This window comes from Benincasa hispida, chromosome 10, assembly GCF_027475165.1.
Source record: "Benincasa hispida cultivar pf3 chromosome 10, pf3_genome.v1.1, whole genome shotgun sequence".
Lineage (NCBI taxonomy): Eukaryota > Viridiplantae > Streptophyta > Magnoliopsida > Cucurbitales > Cucurbitaceae > Benincasa > Benincasa hispida.
In genome coordinates this window covers 31,078,099-31,089,098 of record NC_143487.1, presented here as the reverse complement: position 1 = coordinate 31,089,098, position 11,000 = coordinate 31,078,099, and the positions used below count along the sequence as shown (strand labels likewise).

The 11,000-nt window shown below is 32.3% G+C and overlaps 1 protein-coding gene across 2 annotated transcripts; it reads right to left on the bottom strand.

Moving 5' to 3' along the window:
* Nucleotides 1-428: 428 nt before the first annotated feature.
* Nucleotides 429-3,634, bottom strand: LOC120088918 (putative membrane protein At3g27390). 2 transcript variants are annotated; one of them, XM_039046356.2, is made up of 10 exons: nucleotides 3,470-3,634; nucleotides 3,262-3,370; nucleotides 2,936-3,128; nucleotides 2,382-2,518; nucleotides 2,010-2,298; nucleotides 1,795-1,901; nucleotides 1,500-1,662; nucleotides 1,223-1,418; nucleotides 904-1,144; nucleotides 429-837 (listed from the first exon to the last, which is right to left on the bottom strand). In XM_039046356.2, the coding sequence occupies exons 1-10, from the start codon at nucleotides 3,561-3,563 to the stop codon at nucleotides 633-635; spliced, it is 1,734 nt and encodes a 577-aa protein (XP_038902284.1). In that variant the 5' UTR covers nucleotides 3,564-3,634; the 3' UTR covers nucleotides 429-632. The 2 variants fall into 2 exon arrangements, with proteins under 2 accessions (XP_038902284.1, XP_038902285.1); XM_039046357.2 differs by having other exon boundaries at nucleotides 2,010-2,211.
* Nucleotides 3,635-11,000: the final 7,366 nt, after the last annotated feature.

The window sequence follows — 11,000 nt, the reverse complement described above, 5'->3', positions numbered from 1 at the left end:
GGATTCCATCTTGTGTAGTTAAGTTCCCAACTCTCCAATCAGATGAATCCTAAAAAAGGTAGGCTTGTTAAATTGGCAATCTGGTTACTCTCACCCATACTAATCAATAGATAGGAGTTCCCAACTCACTCAGGATTAAGGTCATGTCACCTATGGTCATTTCAGAGACTAATCATCCAACTCATCCTCATAGATAAGTCTCAATTATCAACGACATTATATAAAGAGACTAATCATCTCGTGGTACGGTCTTATACAAACTTTTTGTATAAGATACCCCTGCTTGCATGTCTCCACATGAATGGTCAGATAAGACCATCTGAAGGTTGTTAAAAGATTATTAAAAAAAAAGTATAAGAAAGCCAAAAAGTATAAGAAAACCGTCTTGATAATAAGGGGTTGAAATAAACTAGATAATCAAAATAAACTTTTGTTATGAACATCATTTATTTAGAATTCTATCCAATATAATAAAACAGCCATTACTTACTACTGAAAATCCGACAAGAGAGAGCTAGTTGTCCAAATATTTGCATCATCACTTGATTCACTAAACATGAAATTGTTCCCATCTCAATGAACTCTTCTGTAACATAATAGCAAGATAGACAACAGCAAAAATCGAAGAAGTTTCATACTACATCAGTGATGCTTGGAGCTTTCCGTATCGTGTTAGCTGTTTCCTCTTCCCCAAAGCGCTTGCTGCCGTTTATAGTTCTCATAGTCTTTACTGAACTGCCCATCTGGAGGCCTTCAACATACAATACCTTGATCAAGCTCCTAAATCGACGTCGAAAAGTCGGAATTCGTGACATCGAATTGACAATACCCTGCAATCTGTAACACAGAATGATTTAGACACTTAAAAATGACAGTCAAGTACATCAACAGTTGAGTAGAAACCTTCTAAATATGGCTTGCAATTGCGCTCTCCTCACGGCATCGTTGGAAGGAAAGCCAAAGTCATCCCAATCCTCAGGTATTTCATTTCTGCATCTCATGATCAATATTCTCAAGCATTTTTCTTCATTTTCTTCTAAATGCAATCTCTTTATTTGCTCCTTCATAATTAACAATGGCCCAAGAAACCATTCAAACATTGTGTCCCTTGGCAAGTTTGTCCTTGTCAACTCCACATCATCAGCTGGAAGTTAATGTATATTTTGATGTAGCCAACTAATATAATCAAAAAATTTATCTTGGAGTTGAAGAAAAGACTTACAGATGAGTAACCCGGAGGAGTTCGACTTTGCAGAGGAAAGCAAGCACTGTAATATACACCATGCTGGTAACTTGATGCTTAACTTCTTACAGTTTCCCTTTAGAATGCATTCCTCAATGTTTTCCATTGTTATCAGACCGTTTTGGAGAAGTATTCTACCATTGACTTCACAGGACTTGAACAACCAATCCCAAACCTGTGGCCAACAAGCATTTTAAGATCCAACATAAGATGGTAGTCATATAGCTTTACAACTCTGTAAACTGTACAGCATTACCTGGATGGGTTTGTAATGTTGGATCGCCCATTTCAATGTTCTCGACTGCTCTGAGACAAGTTTATGATTGTTTGAACCATCTCTTATACTTCTCCTGTCATTTTTGTCATCACCGCAATGCTCCCTCTCGAGGTCTGAGCTCATGTTTCTACGATATTTTGGCCTGGCTGTCACAACAATAAAATACATAATCGAAACTCATCGCATGAGCATCTACATTATATTAAGAAGAACAGGAAAAAGAAATGCCGGTCTTTCTCAGCCTCCCATTCAACAGAAATTTAACCATATTCACCTGGGAATACAAGATCCCTCCCGCAAGTAGAGTAGATCATTCACATACTCATCAAATATCGAAACCACCGACAAGACATACGCAAGCCCCAACCGAAACGAGTCTTCCTGCAAAATGTACATATTATCATATTAAACTTCAAACGAGCATGTAAGTAAAATACAGAATCCACACAATTTCCCAAGATGCAACAGCTTGAATTGCTCACAGAACACCTGATGAACAATAACTCCAGCATAGAGCCCCAAAAAAAAGCTAGAGACAACTGCACTTGTCACCGCTCCGACAACAGCCAGGGGCCATAAAATGATGGCAAGACCAGCAAATGGAACACATACTGCCTCCAGGAATGGTCCTTCTCTACCAACCAAATCTTCCAATAGCCTCTTCCATCCTTTGAATAACATGTAAGGACTTCTGCATAATGCAACTAACGTAATAAAAAGAAAATCAACTGGGACACCAATCAAACTGGCCAACAAACAACATGGAAGTCTTGATAGCCTGACCAGGATAAGGCAGAGTGTAAATCTTCCAATAAATTTCCTACAGAGTTGAAATGGAAAAGAGGAGAGGAAAGCACTTACTTCACTTCCATGGGCTTCTCATCACTGTGCATTAACTCACTCAGTTCATCCATGTATGAAAAATAAGAATGGAAGCAGAAATCTGTAAAATCCATCACAACTAAACAGCTTGCTTTAATTGTGGACAAACAACCATCCTGTTTATAGTAACATCATTTGTAAAGCCAATGAGTTTCAAACAAATATGCTGAAGGTTTAAAATTAATATCAAGAAAACAGAGTTGAAACAGTTCTTATCACATGCAATTATCTTGTTGGATACCTTAAATCTATTAACTATCATATATAGAGATATATACATATTATTATTTACGATTTTGATCCTAGAATTTGGAGGACGCCCTCTATAAACTCTCTATAATATGATATTATTCTTTATTAATAAAACTGCTCTCTCACTCACGTGGAGGTAACTAACACTAATAGTGTACGTAAATCTGTATTGATTCTCTATTGTTTTAGATTTTTTCTGTTCATCTTGAATGATCAATTTCTTAACATATCTCAAGACAAAGATTACTTCAACCAATGCCAAAACAGAAAATGGAACTCACAGCAAGACAATGATAAAGTTTGTCAGTAACGCCGGCTCCAACAGCCTCAAAAGTTGCAATAAGAGGAACGAAAAACCCATATCCAATCCCACCAAGTAAGCTTCCAACAACACCAACAACTGGCCAAAGCATCAGTGGTAGGGGCAAGCAAACAAGCACCACAGTCTTAAGAACTAGACCTAACCTCTTGGTTCTGAAATTAAACATAAAAAAAATGAAACCCCAAATGGTCAGCGAATCGAAGGCAGCAAAGTAGTGGAGGAAAAGGGTAATCGCTAAATCGAAACAACATTAACCAGATTCAACGAGGTATCTTGGAAATGTACCTAGCCAAGCAGAAGAGAGTCCAGAAAAAATGCGCAGGAAAGAGCCCAACGATGACAGATGAGTTACCAATCACAACAATGGCGGCCGCAATTGGGGCAACGATTACAGCTGAAAAAATTCACAAAAGAGACATTAAATCAGACATTATATGGTCAAGATTGAAGAAAAGTAGTGGTTAGATGAATGGCGAAGAAGGGGTGAAATTACCTTTAAGGAAACCAAGGAGGAGAAGCAAGAAGAAGAAAGGAAGGAGGGAGACGAAGCTCCAAAGCTTTGGGAAGAATCCAACTGGTACTCGCATGAGGAAATTTTCGGGAATAAATGAAATCAGAGTTCAATACAGAGTTCATTCTTAGAGGATATTGCAGAGAATAAGGCGGTTGAAGAAAGTGCAAAATGGAAGAAGAAAGACTGACGTGGCACTTGATTGGGCTGGCAATGACACGTGGCTGCCAAGAATGTCCGGATTCTGGGAAACACGAGGAAATTTAAATGACACGTGGACCAAAATAAATATTGTTAAAACTATTAGAAATCCCATTTTTTCAAAACTCTTTTTTAAGGCGTCTCTAAACTGTTTCTTTTAATGATTATGATCAATTTATTTTTTTAAAAAATTAATCTATCAATCTTTTCTATAATTTTGAAAATATAGAAATTAATATTTTTATTTTACTATGCTCGATAAAAAAAAAAATTCCCACTTAAAATTAAAAATTTATTTTCAAATGTATAGGAAATATGCAGACTAAAATTGGCATTTAAAATTACATAAATTAAATTTCAATATTAAAAATTTTCTGAGACTCGAATTTAATAGTATGAAACTAATCTTATAATTAAGATTTTAATTTGATAAGTTAGTCAAGCTGAAAAGTAACTCTAACGTGTTCAGTAAAATTTGAATAAACAAGATATAATGATATGGAAACTTAGTTTTAAGGGAATAATTCTTTTGGAAAAATTAATACACAACAAATTGATAAATTTGTGGAATTATTTTAATACACAAAATATTTTTTTCTTTAATTTTAACTAATTATAGAATTTCAAATTACTTGAAATTAAAAATGTTACCATCTTGGAGTCTGTGTAGTTGCAGTCTAGAAACAAAATTTTGAATAAGGGATTGAATGAAAAAGGAGTTGCATTTCAATTTGAGGGTAGATACAAAAATTAAATTTTATTATTAACAATTTTTCAAAATGTGTTTAATAATATATTTATAAACTATAAAATCAATTATAGTTACTCATCAAATATTACGTTGAATATAAATTATTACTAATTAATATTTGAATTTGTTTTAGGTTGATTTTGTACCTCATATAATATATAATACATATTTTAATTTAAAAAAATAATTTAGTTTATAATGTAAAATACTATATTTGTTATTGTTTTTATCTTTTCTATTATATTTATGTATTTTAAAATTTCAAATTTAAAATATAGATACACAGAAAACATAAAAAAATATTGTTTTCAGAATTCATACTATTTTATCAACAAAACTCTAAAACCATCTTTAAAAGAACAAAATCCGACCGTACTAAATGCATATTCACTAAACTCAATATATCTGAAAACATAAGAACAAAATCAGAATTGCCTACCAAACACATATTCACTAAATTCAATCCAAACATACCCTAAAATTTTCATATTTTATGAGTATATAAAAAAAGTTTTAATCCGTCATTTTTCACCATCAATTGGAGCTACATCTTTACTTATTTTCGATCCTGTTTAGTAACCAATTGATTTTAGTTTTTCGTTTTTAAAAGTTAAGTCTATAAACACCTCTCACAACTCAAAATTTATTGTTTTGTTATCTATTTTTTTTACCAATATTTAGAAAAATCAAGCAAAATTTTGAAAACTAAGTCCCGTTTGGTAACCATTGTACACCCTCTTCAATGTTGGTTTAAAACCGACATTAAAGGGCTTTAATAACATTATCTTCAATGTCGATTAAACTGACATTAAAACCCAGAATTCTTATAGTGATCTTTTTGTTTTTATTTTTTAAAAATTAAGTCTATAAATGCTCATTCCACCTCTAACTTTCTTGCTTTGTAATTTATTTTTGGAAAAATTATTCTTTTGGTCCCAAATTTTCAACATTAGGTATGTTTGGCTTTTAAGATTTAAAAATGGACACTTTTAATCCTGAACTTTGAAGAATGGTTTTAATAGGTCCCTCAACACTAACCAGCGCTAAATGCAAACAAAAATATGATTGGATTTAAAAATTCTAGACATTGTTGCTGATTGGGCTTTCCAAATTTGTCTAAGTGGACTTTTATTTTTAAACTAGATCAAATTTAAGAAAACAAAACCGTAGAATCATTAAACCACACGTTTTCTTTTTCAAATAGGAAAAGCTTCTTGCGCGATGCAGCTTCATCACCTCCTCCTCCTGCTTGCGCGTTGCAGCTTCATCACGGGTCATTCTAGCCAGTGAATTACAATAACTCATGGTGACAAAAGCTTCATCTTTAATGGTAAGCACATCACTGCCTCTTTCTCCACAAAATTCTCCTTTTCCATCATCAACATCAATCCCATCATCAACATCAATCTCAATTCATCAAACTCTTGAGCTTCAATGGGTATCTGTGTTTCATCAAATACCCATCTTTTCAAAGGCAAACCCTTAAACTGCTTTTGAATATTGTTGTACAAATGTCGCACACAAAATCTGCGATCGACATTTGGAAACATGTCCTCAAAAGTCGAAACAAGACCTTAAACAAAAACAACCAAACAAACAACATGGAGGTGGGTAAAAGGGAAAAACTTTTTCTTCTTCTTCTTCTTCTTTTTTTTTTTAAAAAGTAAGTTACCTTTTGTTGGTCTGAGATGAAAGATTAAAGAAACTATGTCCAACTTGATTTTATGCTCTAAAACTCGTAGATTGTAAATGCAACATTTGATCGATCATTAATAAAGTGTTATCAATATTTATTACAATAAATAGTTATTATTTATCTTGTCTAAATAACCCTAATCCAATAAACTAACATCTTAGACTGTTGTATGAGTTTTGAATTGTACGGAAAGACATCCAGTGATCAGTGTTCAAGATACATATATGGATAAAGCTGGGTGTCTTATCCAAACGACATTATGGATACGACCCATTTTGTATTTGATACAAACGTAATGATTCAAAGCATTCGTGTAGGGGACATGCGAGTAGGGTATCCTATGCAATTAGTTTGCATAAGACTAGACCACGAAAAAGTAACCATTAGATGTAACTCCATTGATTAGTTTCTATTTTCACTAGAATGACCTAGGGAACTTAGTTTTAATCTCGGGTGAGTTATGGACTCCTGTTCATGAGGGATTATCTTTTGATTTGTATGGGTGAGAGTGGCCAGTTCGTCGGCTCAATATGCCTACCATTTTAGGGACAAGATCGAGCAGGAAGCTAGGAATATAATTTCACAAAATAGAACACATTCTTTCCTGACTTTATGGTAAGTAGATGAGTGTTCCCTTAAATGGTGTCTCTACGACTTGAACGAAGGGCTCTACCCTCTCACTGGCTCGAGAGGGTTTCTGTTTGATGGTTGGATCATAAACAAGATGTTCATTAAAAGAGCATTGGTACTTATGGATGTAGAGGCAACCAAGGGGTAAAACGGTAATTTGATCCTACTTGCTGTTAATGGTCAATATCCATGGACAAAAAAAATATATCTGTAGTGAGAAAAGTGCAACTATGGGTCTATAGTGGAGTGTACCCACAATTAATGAATATTGATTAACTTGTTTATGAGTTTAGCTAATTAATCTCATATTGTTGAAGCTTCTGATCTGTAGGTCCATTAGGTCTAGCTCATAAAAGTATTGAGTTAATTAAAGTAATTTGAAATGTTCAAATTTACTGAGGAAAAGAATATAATGTATAGTAATACATTATAATATAAAGTTTTTTTTTTTTTAAAATTAAACTTTATAATATAAATTTATTTTGAATTTGATTAAAAAATTAATTTAGTGGGAGAATTAAATATTTGAAGGAGTTCAAATATTTAATTTAATATAAATAATATTCACAGTAAAACTATAGGTAATATGAGGAAAAACAATTGAATGTGATATTTAATTTACTGATTAATTATTTGGAGAATTAATTAATTATTAAATTAAATTAAATTAAATTTGATTTAATTAAATTCATTGAATTAGAACTTTAGGTTATGAGAGAGAGGTGTACTAGAATATGATTCTAATGTACATTTAATTAAATATGAGATATTTAATTATTATTAATTTATTTGATATTTATTTGATTTATTCTAATAAATTAAATTTAGATTTAATTAAATAAATTTATTGTTATTTAGTTAAATAAATTAAATTTGATTTAATTTATTAATTAAATAAATAATGAATTTAAATAAATTAGTTATAACAAACTCCCAATGTGGGGTATATGGGAGTGGGAGAGTTTCCCAATTCTCTGCATCAAAGAATTAGTTTTTATTTTTCCTCTTTAGCTTTTGGTCTTCTGAAATTCCCTCTAAGGATCCCACCTTCTTCTATTTCACTAGCCCATGGAGAATACTGGTGAAATCTTTTGGTGAAATCGATAAAAAAAAGTTGGTGAAACTCTCAAAAGTGGTCAATGAAAGTAAGAGTTTCTAGATTTTATTTTCCTTTTTAATGTTATTAAAATCTGAAAATGGTCTAAAATTTCTTTTGCTGTGTTTGAGATTTCATCCCAGCACAACTGTCTTTTGTCTTTGCCTATACCACAACCCATGCAATAGGGTATATGCCATCATTACCATCTATTCCAACTGTGGCCACAAATTCCCTTGGCATGTGTCACATCCCGCTCCAAATTATCATACCCTAACCAAAGACGAGATGCAATGATAGTAGGCTCCAAGCATGCATTGGAGCCTACTGTCAAATTTTCCTTGAACTTGAAACTTAATTTGAATTAAATATATTAATTACACACTTACAACACCATGATCCTACTGGGGTTGATATCCTAAATCTCATAGGGCCCTGTAGTTTGTAATTGTATTGTACACATATTTTATTTATTTGATAAATTATGAGATGTTTTATTTGACACTTAGTAACTTATACATCAAAGGTTATCTTCTGTCGCTTAAACATGTATGTAGAGACATACAAGTGGAATACGTTTAAGTGATAACCTAAATGGTTTGTAGTAGATGGATAAGGTTGGATACCTTACCCTGGTGACACTACGAATATGATCCGCTTTGTAGATGTTACAATTATTGTAAAGTGCTACAAATGATTTGATCTTGATCATTCATGTGGAAACATGTGAGCGGGAGTATTCTATACAAAGAAGTTTGTATAAGTTTGGACCATGAAATGACTAGTTTCATTATATAACATCATTCATAATGGAGTTCACTAGGATGACCATAGGTGACATGACTTGAATCCTGATTAAGTTGTGAACTCTTACTTATGAAGGCAGTCATTTGATTTGTATGAGTGAGAGTGGCCAAATTGCTGACTTAATAAGCCTACCATTTAGGGGATTCATCTGATTAGGAAACTGGAAACATAGCTACACAAGAAGGAATTCACTCATTTCCCATTGTTTGGGTAAGTAGATAAATTGCTCCCTTAAAGGCTGATTCCGGGGATTGAACAATGTAGCGCCACACCCTCTTCTAACTTGAGAAGGGTTTGGTCATAGTTGGACTATGATTTATTGTTCATTAGAGGGATCAGTGGTATTTAAGGAGTTAGATGTAACTACGTGGGAAAAACAGTAATTTTGGCCTAGCTATACGTACGAACAATTTGTGAGGGGTCATCGCACTGTTGACTGGTTATATCCAATGGACACGTAAATATAACTGTAGTGCGAAAAATGCAGCTATCGGTCTTTAGTTGAGTGCCTGATAGTAGAGATGTCCGAAAAAACCCATGGTGCGAAAAATACACGGGGAATGAGGGAAAGAGTGGGGAACTTTTTTCCTCGTTTGCAATTTAGGGCCGAGGACTCGGAATATATTCCCCGACCCCGACCCCGACCCCAACCTGCCTCGATTTTTGTATATAAATTACAAATTTATAATATATATATATATATATATATATCTATTAATATTGTAGACTTTGTTAGGATAATTATGGAAGTTTTAATTATTTAAGTTCAAGACTTTATTATTTTAACTCCTTAAATGTTGTAATATTTAAGATAAGATGTTCTAATTGTTGAATTTTAATATATAAAATTTATGAAAATTTAGCAATTTAATCATATCTTTTTAAATTGAATGTGTATTACTGTTTTTATTACCATAATTGATAATATTTTATTTAAATGAAAGTTATATTGGATATGTTTAAAGAATTTTTAAAAATATATATTTAATTAAAAAAATTGTTAGAAAAAAATGATAGCGGAATCCCCGCCCCGTTCCCCGTGCGAAAATTTACGGGGATGAGGAATGGAATAGGGGGTAGGGATGGGGAAGGAAAGGGCTTCCTTGTCCCCGCTTTGCCCATGGACATCTCAACCCAATAGTTAATGGGTATTGAATAATATAATTAAAAGAGTGTAATTAAATTTTTAAGTACCATTGAAGCTTCAGGTTAGTCCATAAGGTACTCTCTCTAGCTCATCAGGGATTAAATGAGAATTAATTTTGGATTGATTTGAATTGTTCAAATTAATTGAGAAATTAATTATATGTGATATAATTAATTTAATTTAATTATATATGATATAACTACTATAATGTATTCGATACATTATAATATAAAGTTTATTTAAAAGGAACTAAATATCTGAATATGATTCAAATATTAATTATGTGAATTAGATTCATATAATTAAATTTAGTATAAATGGGATCTATGTTAAATACCGTACATTAGTGAGAGAATGGAAAACTATACGTTATAATTTGATACAATATTAAACTATAGATTATATGATAAAGTGGTTATCATATAAATATATATTATTTTTTTATTAAATAAATTTATTTTATTAATGTAAATTTTGGAAAAAATAATTTTGGGAGGGAGTTGTATCTCTCTTGCCCTTTTTCTCTCTACTATGTGAAAGTGGGGTGCAGATGAGTATTCATCTTCTTCCTCCCGAGCTTACAGAGACTCACAAAAACACATTCTTTGAGAAAAGTTCTCAAGTTCTCTATTCTTCCCCTCTTTCTCTCTCAAACTCTATCCCTCTCTTTGAAAATTTCAAGAGTCTACAACTCCTTGGATTTTCATCCTAGAGAATATAGGAGGTTTTGATTGGTGGTGTCCAAATTAGGGTTTCGAGTTCATAGCCATTTTAGAGAAAGAATTACGAGAAGATTAGATCTTCAAGGGTTAATTCCTCTTTATCTCTCTTTTCTCTTTTTCATATTAACATGTTGTAAAACTTAAATTAAATGTATAATTTTTCTATTTTGTTTATATAAAATTCACGTTTTGTAAAAAATTGGGATTTGGAACCGATCCCCGCTTTTGCTCTGAACCTTAACCGGTTCCTTCAATTAGTATCAGAGTGGGATTTTTTGTCTCAAATTTTTCCAATTTTTCAAAGTTAATTTTATAGTTCACAGTGGGATTTTAGCATATTGTATATAGGTGAATGTATGGAATAATTGTTTACAACTTTGGATGTTTACGAGATTGGTATCCTGTTTATATAGTCTTTATTTTTTATGAATTTGATTTTTAAGGGCCCATGTTTTGGGCATAA

Bases quoted from the DNA above. Each gene is read 5' to 3' on its own strand.
- LOC120088918 (XM_039046356.2), bottom strand. From the start codon at position 3,563: ATGCGAGTACCAGTTGGATTCTTCCCAAAGCTTTGGAGCTTCGTCTCC. The intron at 1,902-2,009 runs GTGTTCTGTGAG...TACATTTTGCAG, and splicing joins CTGGAGTTATTGTTCATCAG to GAAGACTCGTTTCGGTTGGG. The intron at 1,145-1,222 runs GTAAGTCTTTTC...ATTAACTTCCAG, and splicing joins CTCCTCCGGGTTACTCATCT to CTGATGATGTGGAGTTGACA.